The sequence below is a fragment of the Phyllopteryx taeniolatus genome, chromosome 19 (genome assembly GCF_024500385.1).
Source record: "Phyllopteryx taeniolatus isolate TA_2022b chromosome 19, UOR_Ptae_1.2, whole genome shotgun sequence".
NCBI classification, from domain to species: domain Eukaryota; kingdom Metazoa; phylum Chordata; class Actinopteri; order Syngnathiformes; family Syngnathidae; genus Phyllopteryx; species Phyllopteryx taeniolatus.
This window is the reverse complement of record NC_084520.1, coordinates 2,542,114-2,567,149: the sequence shown is the minus strand read 5'-3', so window position 1 is coordinate 2,567,149 and position 25,036 is coordinate 2,542,114. Positions and strand designations below refer to the sequence as shown.

At 41.9% G+C, this 25,036-nt stretch overlaps 1 protein-coding gene across 22 annotated transcripts in view; it reads right to left on the bottom strand.

Annotated features, from left to right (window-relative positions):
* The window catches only part of llgl2 (LLGL scribble cell polarity complex component 2), a 137,209-nt gene that overhangs the window by 54,878 nt on the left and 57,295 nt on the right, over positions 1 to 25,036 (bottom strand). For 13 of the 22 annotated variants that reach the window (XR_009785640.1, XR_009785639.1, XR_009785644.1 and 10 more), the window contains 2 exons: positions 23,724 to 23,828; positions 13,652 to 13,747 (listed from right to left, as the gene is read on the bottom strand). Coding sequence is in view for 9 of the 22 variants with exons in the window: in XM_061756011.1 (XP_061611995.1) it covers positions 13,652 to 13,747; positions 23,724 to 23,828 (201 nt within the window). In the remaining 13 variants the exon portion in view is untranslated. Of the gene's footprint in view, positions 1 to 2,817; positions 7,116 to 7,199; positions 12,003 to 13,651; positions 13,748 to 19,383; positions 22,638 to 23,723; positions 23,829 to 25,036 lie in introns of those variants that run through there. The other 9 variants (XR_009785648.1, XR_009785647.1, XR_009785652.1 and 6 more) reach the window with 9 other exon arrangements.

Below are 25,036 nucleotides of genomic sequence, written 5' to 3'. Positions count from 1 at the left end.
TTTCTGGCTCAGAATGGGAGCATTTCATGGGATGGCCTGAACGAACAGAACATTTTGGATTTGTAATGGTTCGAATCGGTCGAGAAATATTGAAACTCGAGATGCAGCTCCAATTACCGGAAACAAATTCCTTGTGTGTTTTTTTGGACATACTTGGAAAATAAAGATGATTCTGATTGTAAATACTGTATTTAAATTTTTTTAATTTGAGGCTTTTGTTTCACAAATTTGGTGAATTTGGGGAATGGAAAAAGTTCATGGAATGACTTGAATGAGCTAAATGTAGAAGTTCGAATGGTTCGAATTAATCGAGGAATATGGATTCTGGAGGTGATTATATAAAAATTGTAAATCTCAGGGTTTTAATTTGAACATTTTGGGTGTGGGAACCGTTGACGAGATAGCTTGAATGAGCTAAAGGAATCGGTCAAGAAATATGGAAACTGGAGGTGAATTTGTAAAATGTTTAAATTTTAGCCTTTTTTTGAAAATTTTGAGAATTTGGGAAATGAGAAAACAAGTTCAGGGGGTGGCTTGAATGAGCTGAACATGTTGGAACAGTTTGAATTATATGAGAAATGTTGAATGTGGAGGCAATAACATAGAATACGTCTTAAAGTTGTAAATTTTGTGGGTGTTTTAATGTGAACAACTGTGGATTTTTGGTGAAAAACGTGAAATTTTTGGTATTTGGGAATTTTGGTCATGTTAAAAATCATTCGTAAGGTTAAGTCCATCCATCCATTTTCAACACCGCTTAGCCTGGTTAGGGTCGTGGGGCGCTGGAGCCTATACCAGCTGACTTTGGGCGAAAGGCGGACTACACACTGAACTGGTCGTCAGTCAGTCGCAGGGCACATATAGATACGGACAACCATTCACACTCACATTCACTCCGTCACTGAGTGGGAACTGAACCCACGCTGCATGCACCAAAGTCAGGCGAGTGTACCACTACACCATCAGTGTAGTCATTCCAATCCTAGTCCGGCTAAAACAAATCATTTGAAACCTCATTTGTACGGATTTTTTTGGGGTACTTCCTGATCATTTTGGGGTACATCCTGTTCATTTTGGGGCACTTCCTGTTCGATTCATGAATTTTGGGGTTAATAGTTTACATGATGGCTTGAATGAGTTGAACATGTTGAAGTTGGAATGGTTACAATTGGTCTAGAAATGTGGTAACTCAAGGTGAATGTGTGAAAATTCAAATTGTAGGTATTTTGAAAACCTTGGGAATTTGGGAAATGGGAATAGTTCATGACATGGCTTGAAAGAACGGAACACATTGAAGTTGGAATAGTTGAGGTGGTCGGTCAAGAAATGCTGAAGGAAGAGGCAATAATGTAGAAATACGTCTTGATGTTGTAGATTTTGTGGGGGTTATTAATGTGTGAAAATGTGGAATTTTGGTGAAATAGGTGGTATTTGGGTAATGTGGGAATTTTGGTAATGAGGAAAATAATCTGTCGTTTGAATGGCTTGAATTGGGCAAAGGCGAAGATCAGGGTAATAATAGTGTGGTCCTAATGTGGGAATTTTGTTGGTGAAAAATGTTAAATGTTTGGTATGTGGGAATTTTCTGAATGTTGAAAATCATTCCCAAGGTGAATTGAATGAGCTGAACACTTCGTCGAATGGGAATGATGTGAAACCTTTTTTTACACGCCGCACCATTCATTTTCAATGGGAATTTTTTTTTTTTTTGTGAAAATGTTTTATTTTAAAAAACCCATGACATTTTTGGAATGTGGGATTTTTGGAATGTCGAAAATGGTTCCCAAAGTGAATTGACTAAGATGAACATTTTAAATAGTGAATGGGAATGATGTTAAACTTTTTGAGACGGCGCCCCATTCGATGTCGATGGGACTTTTTTGGGGGATAGATTTTGGGGAACTGTGTTACCATGGTAACACATAATTCTGAATTGATAAGATTTTTCCGATTCAGATTCCATTTTCGATACTGCTTAACAATTCAATTCTTTATCTATTCTCTCATCAATTCACATTGGGGGAAAAAGGAGAACAAACAGGAATAATAACCATAATTTCGCCATTACAACACACACTCCTTATTTTCAAAATTTTTGCCTGAAAAAACAATGGACTTGGAGTGACTATGGCCCAGTTGACACTGCAACACTCCCCATACCCACAACTTGATAAACTGCATTCTCCCAAGCTGCCCCGCTGTGCGAGATGGCCACTGGACACGTGGCGTATGGCACATGGACGTTAAGCTAATTAGCAGCTTCCCATTGAATCTGGATTCCAGACATCAAAGACCCTTGTGATGTGCAGAACTGATAGCGACCGGAGGGTTGGACCCTCTCAAACACTGAGAACATTGCTGGAGTGCAGACGACACCTGCTGGCGTTTGGGAGAACTCATATTTTATAAAATGTAGCAACCCTCAGATGAGACTGATAAGAGGTTTTTCGTCACTTTTCCTAAATTGTATACATATAAAGAGGGACATGGTGCCCTTTACGAGACAGAGATAGTTTGATTGTGACACTAAAACGTAAATCGAACTAACCCGGAAGCGAACGCAGGCATTCGCCTTCGACAAATTCATTTCTTAAATAAATAACGTTTTATCCAACACCAATATATGCTACACTCGAACGTAACACGGACCCAAATTTTGCCCAACTCTTACTCCCTTCCATCCATCCATTTTCTGAGCCACTTCTCCTCACTAGGGTCGCGGGCGTGCTGGAGCCTATCCCAGCTGTCATCGGGCAGGAGGCGGGGTACACCCTGAACTGGTTGCCAGCCAATCGCAGGGCACATAGAAACTAACAACCATTCGCACTCACAGTCATGCCTACGGGCAATTTAGAGTCTCCAATTAATGCATGTTTTTGGGATGTGGGAGGAAACCGGAGTGCCCGGAGAAAACCCACGCAGGCACGGGGAGAACATGCAAACTCCACACAGGCGGGGACGGGGATTGAACCCCGCACCTCAGAACTGTGAGGCTGATGCTCTAACCAGTCGGCCACCGTGCCGCCCCTTACTCCCTCAGACAACAACAAAAATAATAATACGTTATTCAAAGTTTTAGTAAATGAAATTTCAGTATTTTCACAACAAATACACGATTTTCTCTCTCAAATGGACGTGGAACTTTGAACATTCTTTGAAGGTGAGCAATAAATTTATGGATTACCATACAAGTGGTTCTATTTGTCATCGGATTTATCATCCTCATTTGAACAACACTATAATAACAGATTATTAGAATTTGTCTTTTGTATCATTTGTTTCTTTAATTGCTCTGCCCCTAAAAAACATTGAATGATGAGTCAGAATCTGACTCAGAAAGTCTCTATGTATTGCTTTCTGCAGCTTCCTACATTTTCTCATTGATGTAATTTGCTACTACCTTCTCTGTTGCCCAATGCAATCACTTTTCTTTTGAATGCTGGTGAAAAACTTACTTTTACCGGCAGTTTCAAGGTTGCTTTACTGTTGCACAATTATACTCGATCAGCTGACACCTGCTGACAATATTACTTGAAGCAATGATTTCATATCACAGCCGCGGCAGAGCACTCTCAGTTGTAGTGTAGTGACCAATCAGACAGCAGCTATCAACATGCCGATGTCTTCCACCAATCTCAGCTCAGCTATTTTGTGTCCCCCGTTGATATAGAGATGAGAAAGGTCAGCACACTATAGCAGGACAGCTATCCGACGTGCCTATGTGGCAGCCATTTTGGAAGGTCGACGTTCGTAATTGTTAAGGTGCTGTATGCAACCATATGCACAGAGATGTCAAAAGTACTGGTCTTTTTTGCACAAGTATCAGTACTTACGTAAAAGTACTGAAAGTACTGTGCAAAAAAACAACCCTAGTCAAAGTACTGGTGCCACTCCCTTACTTAAATCAAATTTTTACGTTGCGTCGTTGGTAAATTTAGGTTTTCAAAGTAATGAACTCATTTTTAAAAGATAAGGAACAGAAAGTAAAAATATTTCTGTTTAAAAAGTAAGGAGTAAAAGTAAAAAGTCGCCAGAAAATAAATAAGTACAAATACCTGAAAAATCTCCTTATATACAGTAACAAAGTACTTTACGTTACTTCCCACCTCTGCGTATGCAGCATAATGCACTGGCATCCGTGCTCTTTCGGTTTTCTTGCCGTCCACACATGAAATGCACTGACGACATTGACCCACCAAGGTTAGCGTCACCGCACAGCTCAAAAGGGGCTCAAAAGGGGCATGTCTTATTTAGTCGTTGTTTGATTGGATGAATTTGTAACACGCACCCGAAAAACAGACCTTATTTAAAAGAAAAGGTGTATGTTATAATCGAGAAATTACAGTATATTAATAAAATAAAATTTAAAAAACGCCAGTTGGATAACGTCATGGTAACTTCCGGTCGCAGTTTCTGGCAGGTCGGATTTTAGCGTAACAGCTGAAAAATTGCTATAGTTAAAATTACTGTATCACGTTTTGACTGTGTTAAAATGCATCTTTGTGTTATTTTGTAAAAACTAGGCTTTACACAATCAGGATTTTTGGGGCCGATCACAGATCAGCAAGTTTAAAAAATACGATAACCGATCACCAATCCGATCACAAGATGGAGCAATGTGTCTTGTTCATTTATTGTATATACTTGTGCACTGTATACTGTATCCATCCATTTTCTGTACAGCTTATCCTCACAAGGGTTGCGGAGCCCATCCCGGCTCAAATTATTCTCTAGCATTTTAGACAAAAGTTAAAACACCAATGACCTCTAGGGGGCATACAAGATTGGCCACTGACATAAATTTAGGTCAAATCAACATTAAATGACAGAAATAATGGGTGCTAACTTACTGCAATTAAATTACTTTAATACTTTGACTCTCCCCTCCCCACGCTGCGTTGCTTGAATGCGGCATGCTCCTCGTGTACATTCTTCAGGCGCTCGATCAAATTTGTTGTGTTGAAGCATTTCGATGACGTTCCCCACGACGTAGTTCAGTTGTGCACAGACTGCAAATAACTTATTTGTTTGAGACACCGCAAAATAGTCCCACACGGATGACGTGTTTTTTCACAGACAGGATTGAAAAAACTTTATTGGCCGTCAGATAGTTACAGTACTGCGCAACAAGACACGTGACTAGGCTAAAAATAAACTAGCTTTTGGATTCATACGCGACGAAGACGCGGAGTTAAATGTCTTGTGTGGAGCCAATCGATGACATCATTGATCGGATTGGCGACCTATGACATGAAATCCGATCAGCCGATCAGCATAAAATGTCCAATACCGATAACACCGATCAGATCGGCGTAAAGTCTAGTAAAAACGGTTTAGTAGTTAAAGTGGTGTCATTTTTCAGTCATTTACGTATTTGTTTTGGTCTTATATAGTTAAACTATTGCTGCCTTTGGTGGCGATCTGGCACCCTTACTTACTCAGAATGGTGAGAGTGGTCAAGCCTATTAACTCATTAACTGCCAGCCCTTTCCTGAGCAGGGAACCCCGAGACTGCCAGGCATTTTGGAGCAATTTCACTCATTTATCAAGCCCCGCAGAATATTGTGTATTAGGACTATGTAAACACCAAAACCACCAAAAGAAAGATCAGACTTTCTTCTTTCATCAGAAAAAGTTTGTCTCCAGCTTACACCTTTCTTTAGTAATCAGCAGTCAAATATAGGCTACTTTCAGGCAAATCTGTTTCTGGAGGGAAAAAACTGAGAAAACAGCCTTTTTGTGAAAGCAGACATCAAGCAGAACAATTACTGACAAATATTTGTTTTCTTTTGTGAAAATCTCAAACATCTGAACATAAAACAACACTGAAAAAGTACTTTTGACAGAAAAATAATTTATTTACAAGTATAACTGTACAGAATTTACATTAGACAAAAATGCATGAACAAATGGGTGTCCCACACTTTTTTTATCCAAATTCTCCTCCTCTACCATTTGCTCAATAGTCCAGGTTTTTATTACCTTGTGCATAAAATCTAGCAAAGTTTGATCCACATATGGATTTTATTCTTTGGTGGCGGTGAATGTGATCTTGTGTGGTTGTCATTGTCCTTGAAACTAGTCCCTACTTCTTCTTGAAGCACGACCTGTGCAGTTTAAAAACAGAACTATTACTAAAAAAATACATTGTTGAAATTGCTGTCGTGGGACGTGGAGAAAAAAAAGCTTTCAATTACCGTAATTTCTCGTGTATAATGCGCACCCATTTATAATACGCACCCCCGAAGTTGACCTCAAAATTCTGGAAAACCCTTCTACCTATGTATAATGCATTTTTACAATGTATGATTCTGCTTCTACCCATATGATCAAAACATTAAGTATTATCTGTATTTTGTTAGTTTTTTTTTTTAAAGAATTATTCTGAAGTTAAGCACTTTATTTCAACATGTAATCCTTTTTTAAATTTACTTGCTCTTATTTTGAAATTCACAGCGCTAGTTTTATTTAATAAATTAGAAAACACAGTTGTGCTCATGTTTGATTACCCAGGCAAAATTTGTAACATGGGTACAATTCTTTAAAGAAAACATGAAGGACCAGGCGAAACACTTAATTTTATTTTAATGGGATTCAAATTAAACGGTCAAGCATCTCAGAAAAGCATTATCATTAAATAAAACATAACCATAAAGAAATTAATAATGGTTCTTGTTCAGTCATCAGTCATATAAAACAATATAATATAAATATAAATAAATATAAATATGATATAAATAATATTAATATAAAAAAATATTGGATGGATGTCACAAATTCTGCCAGGGTATGTAAACTTATCAGCACAACTGTACTTATATGCAGTCATACGTACCCCTGTCATATTGGAATGAAAGTGTAGGCTACACTTTTTTTATGTGGTGGTGGAATTTTGGAAATAAAGTGTACAGCTTTTTCATAACCACTAGATGGCGGCATACATTTATAAAATGTGAAGTTTTTCCATTTGCACCTATACCTATGTATAATGCGCACTATTGACTAGTGCCAATTTTTTGGGGGGAAAAACGCGAATTATACACGAGAAATTACAGTCCCGTTATTGTCTGCACTGCGTACTGGAATGGGGGTCGAACGTCTGCTGGATGCATAACCTGTAAATTTTAAAAATACATACGATTACAAGACAATATTTTTTATTGATGACGTGTTTTGCAAGGGTAGAAAATAAACATTACTTTTCTTTGTCGCAATCGTAAAAGACGTTCGACTTGCGGGAGTTGAATTCCTGCAAGATGGACGAAATGGAACATTGAAATCAGTACTGGCAACAGATGTTACATTGTAATGTGAACTAGTGGGACCAAATTATGTTTTTATGTAACAAGGACTGAAGGAGCGTGTTTGCTCGCTAAATGTAGCTAACGCGAGCTGCAAACGAGTTACCTTCGTTTTCGTCGGCCGAAGCTCGGGATGAAGTTCGGGTGGCTATCCAGACGGACTTCATTCATCACGATTCCAGATCCCATTTACTAAAATCCTGGCTGAGAGACGATCAGCTAGTAAGCGGCTGGGAGGATCTCGCCATATGTATGGGCCGGCATTTTGCGAGATAGCTTTGCAACAAAGCGATCGCTCGGAGTGTCAGTCTGACTCGGCGCGTCATCCTTTATTCCTGATCTAAGGCGTCATTCCTGTCGGTCGCAGGAATATTTTTCTTGCCTTGGCCCAACACATTTCTAGTACTGAAAGGTTTTTTGTTAGATTTTTTTCATTTTTCCTTTTCTCTTTTCTACCATTGTGTTTGCCTTCTCTCAATGTCTCTTGTACCCACCGGCCCGCCCCCTCCTTCTTCTTCCTCTTCTTCCTCTGAGGGAAGGACGTTCAGCTGAAGGCATTGTTGCCCTCTACAGGGTGCCAATCCTCATTGCAGTTATCCAGAGGCTCGACGATCACACATAAACTGCACAAGACCCTCCCCCACCCATCGCTGTTTAAAAAAAATGCCATTGATGTCTTTAGACGGCATTGGCAGGGAATAGATGGATTCTGAATGACGTCTTTGGACGGCATTGGCAGGGAATGAGTTACTACCACTTGCAGACCAAGTTTTCCATGAATGGGAGATGGTTCACGCATTGCGCAGGCCGATTCATTATTCTTACCAGAATCAATCAGTGAACCGCTTGGGAATTTGGCGAACGATTCCAAGGAATCATTTGCTTTGGAACCGGTTATCAACAGGAAATGGTTTTCAATTCCCATCACTACCGGTCTGACTGTTAAATAAATTGTAGAAGTTATCATTTATTTGCTTAGCTTGCATTAGTATTATGGACGATTTTAGATGTCTCGCCTTCAAAAAGATGACTCAGCATCATCCGATGGAAGGGCGCCTGGACCAAGGACGTGATCGGATGTGGTCGGGGACGTGACAGGTGTTGGTCCAATGTTTTGTGTTGTGTCTTGTAGCTTAGTGCGTTATGTCTTGTAAACTTAGAAACCTCCTTATTTTCAAATAAATGCAGGAGCGACAGGAGAGATTGTTTAGAGCGTGTTGAGAGACTGTGATCTGAACAATCTCCCATACGCCCTCCTCATGAGAAAAAGAAACCAGTGTCTTCATTCCTTTTGTGTCTATTTTTTATAATGTTGGGTAAGATAAATCTAACATTAAATTGGTCCTTCGAGCCGGATGTCAACACACCCGAGGATTCCAGTTGTGGAGCCGACTTCCAGTTAAGAGACCGTGGCCACAGCAAGTAAGACCCTTTACGGGACTGGTCTTCGTTCTCCTCAACTGGGATCTGAAGGTTGACGACAATCCACAGGATTGAAGACGAGTGGTGAGTTAAATTTTAAAAAAAAATTTGGGAAAAAAGGATTAAAGAGTGAGTGAATTGCGCGACGAAGAAGTCTGCGGCAGAATAAACCTTGTGTAATACTAGTCACTGGCAAGTGGTCAGAAGGACAGCGGAGTCCGACAAATTCCGCGAGGACGGCGGGGTCCTGTATGTACTTAAATTCCGTGTTTCTGTGTTTCCGTGTTTTCGTGTGTTTATAAAAACGTTACTAATATCGTGTGAATGTGTAAAAGTATGAATGTATAAGACTGGATTGTAAGTGACAACTGGGTTTGGAAGCAGAGGCAAGAATTCACTCTAGGTGCAAATAAACTGACTTCCAAATTCACAAAAATGGGAATAAATAACAGTAAACCGGATCCAAAAATAGACTTTTGGTACCTCATTTGTGCGGATACGTTAAATGGGCATGCAAAATTCGAGCACAAAAAAAAAACGGCACAATAAGTATTCATAAATAATAAATATGCAGGACAGTAACAAGGGATGCTTGCTTCGGTGCTTCGCGCAGGCCTATAATGAAGAATTTATTATTTTGTTCATTACTCGTCTCTTTAAACCGCATACACTCCTTGAAGTCTCAGCGCCCTTTGCACAATGGTCATTGCACCGGACTATTGCAATATTAGTCATTCGAACTGCTCTAAGTGCTAGAGGACTCTGCATCTTTTTGTACAATTGTTTTTTGTCAATGTCTTTATGTCTCCAAAGTGTTCTGTAAATTGACTGTCTGTTGTACTAGAGCGGCTCCAACTACCGGAGACAAATTCCTTCTGTGTTTTGGACATACTTGGCAAATAAAGATGATTCTGATTCTAAAAATAAGAAAAATAGAATTAGCCTACCTACCCTTCAGAAAGGTAAAACTTCAAACACTATTACTTAGCTAGCCAAATACAGCACCTCATTAAATGGTTACATCCAATTGTTGAACAACAATCTTGGCTGGAACTAGAACAGATTGATTGCAATAGCACCAAACTTTCAGACCTCACATTTATCAGCACAAGTTGACACCAGAATTGTTTTATCAATCTGATTATTGCAGCCACTTTATCAGCTTGTTGGAAAAGTCTAGAAACCATACAATCTCAATCAGCACCATATTATTCCTTCCCAATGTGGCACAATACCAAATTTGAGATTAACAAAATACCCCTTTACTGCAGCACATGGGAACAAAGTGGAACTGACCGACTATATCACTTATTAAAAAATAATGCATTCATGAAATGTGCCAAGAAATCTTGTGCCAAGAATGTCAAATTAGAGGTGGTAACTTCCTTCAAAACTATAAAGTAAGAACAATAATCCCTAAAGTATCTCAGTGTCTATTGACAATAAATACAGGGCGCAAATCTGCAGAAATACATTCTCAATGACAAAAAAACCAACAACAGTAATTACAGCTAATCCAGTTTTGAACTGTAGGATTCCAATTTCTCCTAATCTTTGTCTATTGGATGATTGAAAAGGTATACATCTACCAAATAAACATGCTCAACCAATACTTGTAATTCTAGCAATCGCTAAAATAACAATATTGTTAAACTGGAAAGATAAACGAGCTATAAACATTAACCAATGGCAAAATCTAGAAAATAACTCAGAAAAACCTCTGGGGGCCTCATCCTTGTCTCTGGGTTGGGGGGGCCGTGCTGCTGCACCCCGGGCCTGTGTCCTCCTCTTCCCTCTTCCCGGAGCGCTGCGCCGTGGTCGTCACCCCCTCTCTCGCACGGGCTGTGAGGGGTCCCCGGCAGACTTTGGGGCCTATGGTAGGGTGTTGGTGCCTCCCGCCTTGGGGAGGTGCGCCTTCTGTGCCCTGTACTGTTTGCGGGGTGGTGGTCGATGTGGGGGGGGGGATGCCCCCCTTTCCCCTGTGGTCTTCCAGCCAGTCGGACCTGGCCGGGCCCGCAGGAGTCTAGCCTCTTACTTCACACGCTCAGCACATTTTTATTATGACACTGTACATATTTCGCACACTGGGCACATTCACATCTCATTCAGGGTCCCCTGGGGGGCTGGCACGAGGCATGATGGGGCGGATGCCGGGCCGGGTCCTGGCACATCTGTGCTGGTCTCCAGTCTGGTCGCCTCCCTTCTCTGCCCTGCTGGTCCTCCAGTTTTAATACATCATACAGCCGTCAATGCAGTGTCGGGCTGGGGAAGACACTTGGCCAGGTGTTCCAGCACTCCAGGCTGCTCTCTGGTCCGCCATGCCTTTCCCCCACTGATTTTTAATGCACCACATTCTCACATCCTATGGGGAGTTGGTTGGCCTGGGTGGGGATGACGGTTGCGGGTCATCAACGCCCCATGACGGTACAGGGATAATGGTTGACAGTCGGGGACCTGGTAACCATAGTAATAGAGTGGGTGCATTTCTCTTGGCTTGACTCCAGGGGTCTGTACCCCCCCCCCCCCCCCACCACCCCTCCATCTCTCAGGTCCCCACCTTCTTCGCCCTTCTCCTGGTGCCCTCGCCTGTTATTGCTCGCAGTGGGTGCTTAACATGGACTCACGTTTGGCGGACTATGACCTTTTTTTTGGGTGGCAGATGGCTTGTGTGGAGGAAGGGGCCAAAATCACACTTGAGGAAAGCATGTGACTAGTTTCTCCATACAGGAGGCATCTTGAAGCTGTCATTGCAAACAATGGCTTTTGTACAACGTATTCAAGCCAGCCACTAATTGTGCAAGTTCTCCCACTTAAAAAGATGAGAGAGGCTTGTAATTTACATCATAGGTATACCTCACCTATAGTGCTCCTAGCAAACTATTGTGTGGACAGATAAAACCAAAGTTGAGATGTTTGGAAGGAACACACAACAGTATGAGTGGAGCTTAAGGCCATCTGTCAGCTAATTGAAGCTTAATAGAAGACGGGTGACGCATCAGGGCAACGACCTAAAGCACAGAAGTAATTTAACAACAGAATGGCTTCAAGAGAAGAAAATACACCTTCAGTTGTATAGTTCCAAATAACAGACACTTCAAGTCTACCTTTTATTTAGTGATGTTACAAGATGTGACGAGTCTTCGAGGCACGTGTCTGGTAATGGAAGGGGTGTTTCAGCAAAGCGTGTATCGAGGCTTGCGTCATTTCGGGGAGGAGCTGAAAGTGATGACGTCCGAAGCCTCGCTGCCCGGCTGTATCACGTGACCAATTTGGGAAGGGCTTCAGAGTATGCCAAGAGATTTGATGGCAATATAAACCCCTCATGCAGGCTCCATTCAAAATGTGTTTTTTTTTTTTTTTTTTTTTTTTTTTAAATAAAGTCGCGGTCAGCTCAGAGTTTGGATAAAGATTGTATAGTTTGTATGGGCTACTACTCTTATAGCATAGAGTATGGATATAGCTTCAACAGTAGATAGAGTGAGCGATTACCGCTCGCGCAGTGCCAAACGTCATTTCTCAGATTCCTTGGAAAGAGGCTCCTACCCGTCTGGGCTAATAGCCTAGCGGTTGTCTCACTTGACTCTCAACCTGAGGTATGGTGGTCACATGAGTTCAAACCTCAGGCAGGACCGTGCCAGATAAGTAACTTTCATGACTTGAGGCTTATTAATTACATTTGTTTATCAAGAACTGTATTTTCCACCGTTTCTTATTTGATTCAAAGGTGAGGTGTTATTGTGTTCCAAGAAAGTAGGGTACAATAATACCACCTGGGAGAGGCGAAATTATTGTACCCCAATTTATATAATCTTGCTCTTGAATGAATAACTTAAAACTAAAAAAACAATGGTGATACTGTTATTTTTAAATTTATATATCTAAACTTTCAAAGTTCTCTGCCTGCTTAAGCCCATGCCATTTTCGAAAGTGACAGAAAACTATTTTACGCACACAGATTACATTAAAAAAATATTTATTCTACACTATATGCTGGGAAATTACCTGGTCAAATATTGTTTTGTAATACATAGTCATTCACAAGAGCCAAAAAGACTGAAATGCAACACATCACACGTGGTTAAGTTACAGCTGCCTGGGATGATGCAGGTTGTTTTGTGTGCACATGAAGCATCAGGAAATGAACCATTACTCGTAATGGCTTAAGTGTCACAATGCCTCATGAAGCTTCATCTCGTCATCACTACTTTTATTAAACACTGCGGCAGATGTCATTCCACCGGTGGCTCAAACAACATGACAGACATCTGAGCACATCCGTCCTGCTAGTTATATACCCACAATGATTTGCGTTCCGACATATGTTAGCCTGAATAAAACACAAAACATAATTCTTGGGAATTTAAATAATGACACCAAGCTATTTTGTAAACTGTGGCATCCAGGGAAGATGCATGTTTGGGGTGTAGGTCTATCTAGCGAGCTGACCGCACTGTACGGTAGAAATAGGCCAAGTAATTATAATTAAATATAAAACTCCCAACCGCACCAGATGACCATTGATGGAATGAAGGCACTCAGCACTTAAACAGTGGGAGAAGACCGATACATGGCAGAAAGTTCAAGTGTGTACCTGGGCTTCGTTTTAGCCACACCTCCCAAAAAAGTGAACTAAAATGGTGGAAAACAGTAACGATATATCTCCAGAATTCAGTACTACATTTTTCTTTGTTTTTGCACATTTTCAGCAATCATCTTCACACATGTAGATTATATTTGGAAACAAATCTCTTAATTTATTTTAAGGGTCTATTGTTGTGACAAACGGATCAGATTTTATCAACAATTTATGCAGAAATTAAGGCAATTAAAAGGGTTCACATACTTATTTTCACAACTGTACATACTGTCTATTCAAGGACAAATAGGTATAGTGTATTTTCTTTTATTGTAACCATATTGTTGTTTACCTTCCAGCGGAATCCTTCTTGGCCTAGCAGCAAATCCACAACTTTCGCTTCCACAGTCTGTTCTGCTGCCTCGTCATTGAGCTCCAGCACCAGAATCTTCAAAGACAATTTATTGAACTGGTCACATACAACAACAGTGTCAAATTTGAGCTTGGAACGTATTCTTTCAGTGCGTTGGATATCAATGCAAAAAAATATTTACTAATGAGAAGAACCTAGGGTCTCATGGTCGCCCTAATTTCTCAAAGGTGCGATGAAAATAAGAATCTGAGGTCATAACGGTCTGACCAGCCATTCAAGGAGAAAAGGACTTGGTTCAACAACAGATAAGCATTCGGCCCATACTGTGGTTGAGACCAATCAGAGATAGTGAAGGGTGTGACCTCCCTCCGATTGCCCGTGGTCTAGATATTCTGGTACGTGTGTGGCAGGCATTCTCCTCTGCTAATGCAGACATTGCAGGCTGAGCTACAAAGGCTAGTGCATTCTTTCAGAATATTCCTTTCATTATAGACACTTGTCATGGATTTTTTTTATTTAGGAATTTAGTTTATCAATGTACTATGTTACTCATTTTATTTGTTGAATTGTACAGGTTAGGAAATCAATGGAAGATGCCACTTTTATAGCCTTTTGCTATTTCATTGCAGACTTGTTCAGTGGCATTAGTACGTTTAGCCTTCTACTTCAGAGGAATGAGATCATCCTACCACAGGTAAGGGAGATGAAGTGGGATGTGTACATTTTATTTTGTATTTGTGGTCGTATTCAGCTGTGTAATAATATTAATAATACTACACGCTGTCAAGTAGGCGGCCGAGCCACATGAAGCGATGGATGTAATGGAACAAAGATAGTAATTGGCTTATGTAGCTGGGTTCATATGATTGAGCTTAGCCCCAGTTTGCAATTCCTAGTTTAACCACCAGGGGTCGCCAAACCAAATTGAGATCATGAATAGGTGTCAGCCCCAGTTTGCAATCCCTGATTTAACCACCAGAGGTCGCCAAACCAAAGTAGAATTATGAGTCGCCAGTTCAAGCAAAGAAGTTAAATATCCTAATCCTATTAAACACCGTATTATGGTAAACAAACACATACTGAAGTCAACCACTTATAACTATTGTTTGATTTTATATCCTTGAGATGATTTTGATGTTCTCTTTGATGTTATAAACTTGGATGTACAATTAGGAATCATTGATAAAAAGTAAATCAGGCTAGTACATAGGTTGTTATATACTATTCTTACTTTTGAAATACTAAAGGGAAAATGCTTTGAAACGGCTTTTGTGTAAGAACCGTAACCTGTGTGGAGTTGTCTCTCTCAGACAAAAATAACACATGATATATCACATAAGGATGATTGAACCTGTTGAATGCATGAGAGAATTGAATTCACATGGAAGTATATACATTTATTTAACATTTGAAATATGCTCATGTACTGCTGTATTGCTTAGAAAGTAACATGATGAGATGAAATGTATTGGTTGGAGTCAAGACATAGGTAATATGCTTGGAAGTGGATGTATTTACCAAAAAGGAGCCTATTTGAGTGAGCAAATAAGAGGTCAGGTCAGGACAACGATGATGCCATTCTGAGGGGAAAACAGGAAACAGGTGCTTCCCGTTCAGGTCAAAATTAGAACACGCTGAGAGTAAAAATAAGAGTTCAGGTCAGGACAACTCTGACGCTATTCTGAGGGGAAAACAGGAAACAGGTGTTTCACACTCAGGTCATATCAGGACAGCGCAAACAAAAGGAGTATTTTTAGAAAAAGGGAGTTTCTGGAAAAACCAAGGTTTTAAAAGCCTCAAACGAGGGAAGAGCGAGGCTTCCTATCCTGATCCAGGATGGGGAGACACACGCTCTTTTCTTTCGCAATACTAAGGGACATGCTGGCAGGAGGGATCTATCAAGCTACTTGGATAGCGATTCATTTTTGAATATTCCTACTTAATCGGGTAAGACTACAATATTATTATAATAAGGTAACTAATAGAACCGCTATTGGTATTGCGTGAAAAAGGGAAGAGAGCTAGTCAGCTTTCCAGGGTTTCTTATATTCCAAATTATCTTAATTGGCAACACGGCTCCGTAGGACTTGATCACTCCTTAAGTCTCATTCAAAAGGCAATACTTGTTTTATGATATATTATTTTTAACTACTTCTATTTCTTTCTATTTTTTGTTATTATTATTATTATTGATTTTTTATATTATAAACCCTTTCTGTCATATTATCATTTTCACCTTAAGAATCACTGAAATAAATACCTTGCTTTAGTTCTATTCTATCTTTGTCATTCTTATAATGAGAAGTTATCTCATTTTTAATACTCAACCTCTTATAAGTGATTGAACGTCGACGATACCAATAACATCGGGTAGTAACACCATCCCAAAAAGTAACTCATTTATATTACTTCGGCTTAACAATAAAACAAATCCGTACGGTTCTAACAAGGACTGTTAAACTTACTAGGTCTTTAACAATTGCAATCAATTTATGAGAAATGAATCTGCTGTAAAAACAGAGTATTTACGATATTACCCTTTCACTCGGTGCGGTTACTCATCAAGGGGTGATAAGTGAAGGCAGACCAGATTGGCTCTGTAAAACTAAAGGCAGTTAGCACACCTAGGCGAATTCATTTCGACACCGGCTTAATAGCTCCTCATCTCCTTGCTCATACGGCGTTGGTGCCTGTAAAGGAAAAAGGGGGGAGTTTGACCCTTTAAACGGAGAGTCGGTCAGGACATTTCTCCCGATTAGTCCTGCGGATAAGCGAAATCTGACAACGCTTATATCCAAACAGTTTGTAGCCTTGAAAAACTGCTGGTAACCACAAAAGCGTTGGATGTGAGACGCAAGCCTGGTGGAAGACTGTCGGGAGTTCCCGGCTGTGCTTTCTTAGGTATGCAGTTAGTAGCAGAGGAAGATGCTACCAGTAACAGCTAACTAGCAAAACTGATGCAACTTCTCGACCTGTTGAAGGAAGGGAGAAGGTTTGCGGCTGACGGCAGCCGTTATGAGTTAGTCTTCAGTCCAGTTACAGAAAGAAGGAAGAAAATAATAGTGACAGCTACAATGCTCTTCGCAGCTGTGCAGTACATTCGAAATCAGTATCAACATCAATAGTGAGAGACTTTATTAAATATGTTGAGATCTGACAAGATGGCGCCTACCCGTGTGGTCGCCTCGGTTACGTGCTCTCTAGTATTGTCTATGTTTTTTTAGTTCGTCTCTGGAGACATTACGCGACTCACTTACAGAAGGGAAGACTTGCTAAAAATTAGGGAGCTACCGCGTACTTTCTTTCATCAACATTGGCTAATCGGCTCAGTTTTTTCTCCGAGTGACTCACCAGAGAGGCGGCTGCGGTCTACGGTGCATGGAGGCGAAGACAACGAGGGGGAAGTGCAGCAGCATCCAAGTGAAGCTCCCCGAGAGAGGATACAAATTGGCGTTCCTGTCGATCCACCTCGCGAATCTACGCTGCCTACCCAACAAAATGGACGAGCTTCATCTTCTGACAAAGACCAGTAAAGACTTCAGACGTTCCACTGCCCTGTGCTCTCCGGAGACATGGCTTTGTGAAGGCGTCCCCGATGGTGCCACAATGCTTCCAGGCTTCCAACTACACCGGGCAGACCGCGTCACGGAGTTATCAGGGAAAACAAAAGGTATGCTTCTATAACAACGAAAAATTATGTACCGACGATTTGGAGTCGCTATTTTTTAACTGTTAGCCATTCTATTCGCCCCGTAATGTCGCATCTTTCATTCTTTACATTCCTCCTCAAGCTAACACGAATGCCGCACTGCTAACCCTCGCTGAACAAGTAAAGGAAATTGAAAAAAAAAAACCCACCTAGACTCACACCTGATTATTCTTGAGGACTTTAACAAAGCTAAACTCAACCATGAACTCCCTAAATACAAGCAGCACATCGACTGTCCTACCAGGGAAAATAACATTTTAGACCACTGCTATAGTACGCTAAATAACGCATACCGTGCCATACCTCGTGCAGCTCTGGGCTCGCCTGATCACTGCTTAATTCACTTAATAGCAACATACTGGCAAAAACTTAAATGCGCAAAGCCTACCAAAAAACATATTGAAAAAGTAGACCAACGAAGCAAAGACAGAACTTCAAATCTGTTTAGACTACACAGACTGGAGTGTCTTTGAAAATACAGCTGGCAGCCTGGATGAATATACAGACACTGTCACATCCTACATCAGTTTCTGTGAAGAGATGTGTACCAACAAAGTCATTTTGCACGTTCAATAACAACAGGCTGTGGTTCACCGCCAAACTTGGGCAACTTCACCAGGATAAAGAGGACGTATATCAAAATGGGGATAGGGCCGTGTATAATCGCACTAGAAACAAGCTGACTAAAGAAATTAACATCCCGAGACGTTCCAAGTCCAGCCGAAGGATGTAATCTCTACAGCGTGTCCTGGGTCGTCCCCGGGGTCTCCTCCCGGTGGGACGTGCCCGGAACACCTCACCAGGGAGGCGTCCGGGAGGCATCCGAATCACGACCCATAGCTCGTGACCATAGGTGAGGGTAGGAACGTAGATCGACCGGTAAATCGAGAGCTTCGCCTTTCGGCTTAGCTCCTTCTTTACCACAACGGACCGATACAAATTCCACATCACTGCAGACGCTGCACCGATCCGCCTGTCGATCACCCGTTCCATTCTCCCCGCACTCGTGAACAAGACCCCAAGATACTTGAACTCTTCCACTTGGAGCAGGATCTCATCCCCGACCTGGAGAGGGCACGCCACCCTTTTCCGACTGAGGACCATGGTCTCAGATTTGGAGGTGCTGATTCTCATCCCAGCCGCTTCACACACGGCTTGATGAAGCCAACAGAACCACATCATCTGCAAAAAGCAGAGATGCAATACTGAGGCCACCAAACCGGACCCCCTCTACGCCTCGGCTGCGCCTAGAAATTCTGTCCATAAAAGTTGTGAACAGAATCGGTGACAAAGGGCAGCCTTGGCGGAGTTCAACGAGTCTGACTTACTGCCGGATATGCGGACCAAACTCTGACTCCGGTCGTACAGGGACCGAACAGCCCGTATCAGGGGATTCGGTACCCCATACTCCCGAAGCACCCCCCACATGACCCCCCGAGGGACACTGTCAAATGCCTTCTCCAAGTCCACAAAACACATATAGACTGGTTGGGCGAACTGCCATGCACCCTCGAGGACCCTGCCAAGGCTGTAGAGCTGGTCCACTGTTCCACGGCCAGCAAGAAAACCACACTGCTCCTCCTGAATCTGGGATTCAACTTCCCGACGGACCCTCCTCTCCAGCACCCCTGAATAGACCTTACCAGGGAGGCTGAGGAGTGTGATCCCCCTGTAGTTGGAACACACCCTCCGGTCCCCCTTCTTAAAAAGGGGGACCACCACCCCAGTCTTCCAATCCAGAAGCACTGACAGGACTGGTACCAGAGCCCAAGCTGTGCGTGGAGGCGAGTCAGACTATATCTAGTCGGAACTTCTCGACCTCAAACACCAGCTCGGGCTCCTTCCCTGCCAGAGAGGTGACATTCCGCGTCCCTAGAGCCAGCTTATGTAGCCGGGGATCGGATCGCCAAGGTCCCCGCCTTCGGCCACCGCCCAGCTCGCACTGCACCCGACCCCTATGGCCCCTCCCACAGGTGGTGAGCCCATGGGAAGGGGGACCCACGTTACCCTTTCGGGCTGTGACCGGCTGGGCCCCATGGGTGCGGGCCCGGCCACCAGGCGCTCTCCTTCGAGCCCCAATTCCAGGCCTGGCTCCAGAGGGGGGCTTCGGTGACACGCGTCCGGGCAAGGGAAACCTCTTTTAAAATACTGGATTGCTCCCGCGTCCTGATTCTGTAGCAACTGTTAAAATTGCACAATATATTCATTACTCTATAATCACAATAGTTCAGGCTTCAATATTTATTTTGATGCAGTTATTGCATTAACCCTTTAATAGTGCACGCAGTTGCAGCCTGAGTCAAAGTATAAGAGATTTCAATGTGTCATCATCAAAAATATCTCTTTGGATTAATTCATGTTTACCGTTTCTGTTTTCAGTCATAGTAAGGAAAGTTAGTCTGTATCTTAATCAATCTCAAATGTCAAAACCAAAAATTGGCACTATTTTGCAAACAAACAGATAATAGATTGGATAGTTTATTCACAGCCAATACTTCAGGTTTCTATTTTGTGCAATGTACTTCTTGTACAAATGTCTTCTCTTGCATGGTATTTTTGAAATTTGAATCTACTATTGCTGCTGAAACAATGCAAATTTCCCCATTGTGGGACTAATAAAAGTTACATTATAAATATTTATTACATAAATATACTTGATGCGGTGAAATACCTATTAATTTCCGGTTTCAGAGGGTGCCCTGTGTATCTATCTATTATTTTCTCTCAATTTCTCTCCACGTATTAATTTGCTTTTCAAAGTTGTTTTTTTCTCCGCTATAACCCAGTTCTCGCCAGACCTATGTGACAAGTATACTATCACCCAATCACCTATTTCTGTGTTTTTATAACTACATAGCAATTAGCAATTAGCATGGCTTCTCATCTTTTTCCTGTTTATTACTCGTCCTCACTTCGTGGATAGTCGGTTATTCGCCGCTACGGAGGCGATGATGAGTGAAAATGTTTCCAAACTGACAGCTGGTATGACTTATGTAGACATTGTTGACATACTCGTCATAAGTGAGTCACTTCCATGATATATGTGTATAAATAAATAAATAATATATACAAACACACACACACTGTATATATAGAACACACACACAACAAAAACAAAGCTATGTAATTTAGAAAACATATTGTGCTGACCACAAAATTCAATATTTAAAGAATTAACTGCTGATATTAGCAATTATATATATACACTATTATTACAACATATATTATCGTAGTATAGTATTTACAGTGGGGCATAAAAATATTTAGTCAGCCACCAATTGCGCAAGTTCTCCCACTTAAAAAGATGAGAGAGGCCTGTAATTATTCTTATTATAGGTATACCTCACCTATGAGAGAAAAAATGAGAAAAGAAAAAAAAAATCCAGAAAATCACTGTCTGATTTTGAAAGAATTTATTAGCAAATTATGGTGGAAAATAAGTATTTGGTCACCAACAAACAAGCAAGATTTCTGGCTCACACAGACCTGTAACTTCTTTAAGAGTCTCCTCTGTCCTCCACTCGTTACCTGTATTAATGGCACCTGTTTGAACTTGTTATCAGTATAAAAGACACCTGTCCACAACCTCAAACAGTCGCACTCCAAACTCCATTACGGTCAAGATCAAAGAGCTGTCAAAGGACACCAGAAACAAAATTGTAGGCTGGGAAGACTGAATCTGCAATAGGTAAGCAGCTTGGTGTGAAGAAATCAACTGTGGGAGCAATTATTAGAAAATGGAAGACATACAAGACCACTGATAATCCCCCTCGATCTGGGGCTCCACGCAAGATCTCACCCCGTGGGGTCAAAATGATCACAACGGTTAACAAAAATCCCAGAACCACACGGGGGGAACTCGTGAATAACCTGCATAGAGCTGGGACTAAAGTAACAAAGGCTACCAACAGTAACACACTACGTCGCCAGGGACTCAAATCCTGCAGTCCCAGAAGTGTCACCCTGCTTAAGCCAGTACATGTCCAGGCCCGTCTGAAGTTTGCTTGAGAGCATTTGGATGATCCAGAATAGGATTGGGAGAATGTCATATGGTCAGATTAAACCAAAATAGAACTTTTTGGCAAAAACTCAACTTGTCGTGTTTGGAGGAGAAAGAATGCTGAGTTGCATCCAAAGAACACCATACCGACTGTGAAGCATGGGGGTGGAAACATCATGCTTTGGGGCTGTTTTTCCTGCAAAGGGACCAGGACGACTGATCTGTGTAAAGGAAAGAATGAATGGGGCCATGTATCATGACATTTTGAGTGAAAACCTCCTTCCATCAGCAAGGGAATTGAAGATGAAACGTGGCTGGGTCTTTCAGCAATGATCCCAAACATACCGCCCGGGCAACGAACGAGTGTAAGAAGCATTTCAAGGTCATGGAGTGGCCGAGCCAGTCTCCAGATCTCAACCCCATACAAAATCTTTGGAGGGAGTTGAACCAGCAACAGTGTGAGAAAACCTTGTGAAGACTTACAGAAAACATTTGACCTCTGTCATTGCCAACAAAGGGTATATAACAAAATCTTGAGATTAACTTTTGTTATTGAATGTGATTTTCTGGATTTTTTTCCCCTCATTTTGTCTCTCATAGGTGAAAATTACAGGCTTGTCTCCTCTTTTTAAGTGGGAAAACTTGCACAATTTGTAGCTGACTAAATGCTTTTTTGCCCCACTGTAATATAATATGAATGTACTTGAGACCTGAGGCTCCTCCTGGTTGACATCTGAGGTAATGTACGCGGTTGATTTTCAGACGTGTGATTGCTGTGCAGATGTTATAATTTTTTGTCCATACAAATTTTAAATTACAATACCCACGATTTTTACTGGTCACAGGTAGTTATTGTTGTTGCTGTTGGTTTATGTCCATCCAAGGCTTCCGTAGGTGATCTGATGCAGTGTTGACGTCAGCAGGAAGAAAGTGACAAGTGACAGAGCTAACCTTTGTTTGTGACCGCAGGGGAAGTTAAAAAGCTTCGTGCCACTGCAACACCACCCCAGCCGTGGTTATTTTCATGACTACTCTCCACGGTAATGCTGTCTCAGCCAGATTGCAATGAAAAGACTACTGTGCCATTGAAACACTTACTCAGTTTTTTATTTTAGCAGTTAGCATTGCTCGTCCTTGTGATATTGTTGCTTATTTACTGCAATGGATCCGACGATTGGTGACTACGCAAGTGTGAAATGCCATTCCCTCGGCGGCTTTTTTCCTTCTCTTTTCTCTTCTCCCTCCCAACTCTTGTCCTGCATGTCATGGTTGAGAAAGGCACCATTCATGAAACCTCTCGCGTCATGGCAATGTGCACGTCGCAAGAGCTATTTTATTTTATTAATTTTTTTATTCCCTCCCAACTTCTTTTCCCTCCCCGCTCTCTCACCTGAGCGCCACCATAGGCACGCAGCTCGAAAAGGCGTGTCGTATCTCCCTATTGTTCATACCCATGGCCGCTGCCCGTAGGTAGCTGGTGCGGCGTATGATGCGTATGTATTTTTATAATGGGGCAGATATGATGACGCCATCAAGAAGCATTATCGTGATTGTTTGGTAGAGTCCAAATCTATACCTACGGCCAAATCTATACCTTCTACAGAGTATACCGTTGATGCAGCGCAGCCCTACTCGACGGCAAGCAAGCTTTAGCCTCCGCTGCGCTGCATCATGTTTAGTTGCGTTAGCTAGCCAACCGTACCTTGTAGGCATGCACCGAACATTCCCTGGTAGTACCTTAACAGCGGAAAGGGAAGTTGGGCGACTGTTCAATGTGGACATTTTTTTTTTTTTATTGTTTTTTAACAATATTGTTTATTTCATCTAATTCATTGATTAAATTTGTACTGGCTAGTGTCTGAAGCGCCTTGGTGGCCTGACACAGTGCCGTACTGGCCGTTAATGTCAGACGCTGGATTTATTTATTTATTTATTTTTTAACTATCCGGAACAGTCAGTGTTATGGCTGTAACCAGTTCAATGATTTCCATTACTAAATGCGGACAATCCGTAACATTTGACAGTTCTGCAAATATTGTTTACAGGATGCCTGCAAAGCATGCTGACTGCCGAAATGTCCACCAGATATGTTGCCCATGAATTGAATGTTCATTTTTCTACCATACAGCAAAGGCTACTCAGAATTTGGAAGTACATCCCACACCGGTCTCACAACCACTGTCCACGTGTAACCATAGGAAAAACAACAAAACAAAAACAAAATGTATTAATATTTTTTGTTCATTGCAACTCCTAAGATCACTCAGGCACTTAGATCTTTCCACCGTGTTCAGGTAGTGATTTACAGAGTTTACCAATACATCCTGCAACTGTAATCTCACCTGTCCAGCTGTTCCTGCCACTGCAAGATAACCACTGTATTTACATAGGTGGATCTTCTGAATACCAAGCCGTGGATCATCACTGTAGGGGTCAAAGCAGCCAACCTAGGCAACAAAAATGTAACCAGAATTTACAGACATCACTAAGTATGATAGTGTAGGTTGGAGTAAATAGACTAAGAAGAAGAAGAAGAATCATCTTTTATTGTCATGAACATGCATGCATGCACACGAAATTTGTTCTCTGCATTTAACCCATCACAGTGAACACATACACATGTTAGTGGAACACACTGGAGCAGGGGGCAGCTGAAGCGCCCGGGGAGCATTTCGGGGTATCAGTGTCTTGCTCAAGGACACCACAGCCGTGAGTCCGGGGGATGTTGGCGGATGGTCCAGTCGGGGTTTTTAACCTAGGTCCCCCACGGTGGCAGGCGATGATCTTAACCATTGGGCCACACTGCACTAATAGAGGCAGCACGGTGACCGACTGGTTAGAGCGTCTGCCTCACAGTTCTGAGGACCGGGGTTCAATCCCCGGCCCCGCCTGTGTGGAGTTTGCATGTTCTCCCCGTGCCTGGGTGGGTTTTCTCCGGGCACTCTGATTTCCTCCCACATCCCAAAAACATGCATGGTAGGTTGATTGACATCTCTAAATTGTCCCTAGGTGTGAATGTGAGTGCGGATGGTTGTTTGTTTATGTGTGCCCTGCGATTGGCTGGCAACCAGTTCAGGGTGTACCTCGCCTCCTGCCCGATGTTGGCTGGGATAGGCTCCAGCACGCCTGCGACCCTAGTGAGGAGAAGCGGCTCGGAAAATGGATGAATGCACTAATAGAGAGTAAAAATCTAAAGTTTTTTTTAAAGGCCCCATGTTTTACCAAACCAATTTTTTCTAGTATTTGAGATGTTATATTGGCTCTACGGTGCCTCAGTAAACGTGAAATATGAATTAAAATTGTCCGCACATTCCTGAGTTACAGACGTTTTTTCTGCCAAGAGGCCTGAAATCAGGTAATTCGAATTTCTCAAGCTTATCTACGTCACGAGTGAAGCTCCCCGCCTACCTCTCAGCCCCCGAGCCAGTGCTGTCAATGTAACAAATGTGTGCTCTCACAAATAGTGAGGGTTGGGTCTTCTACACGGAGCCAACCAATCAGAGGAAAGGGCCAAATATGGACCAAGCGAATACAAAACTGGTTCAAAAAGAAGTAGGTGCCAGAGGGGCCTTCTTTGGACACTAGTATGACAAAACTAAGGTGTTTCTCGAAATGAAATTGACACTTTTATACTAAGTCCATGTTAGAGAGTAAC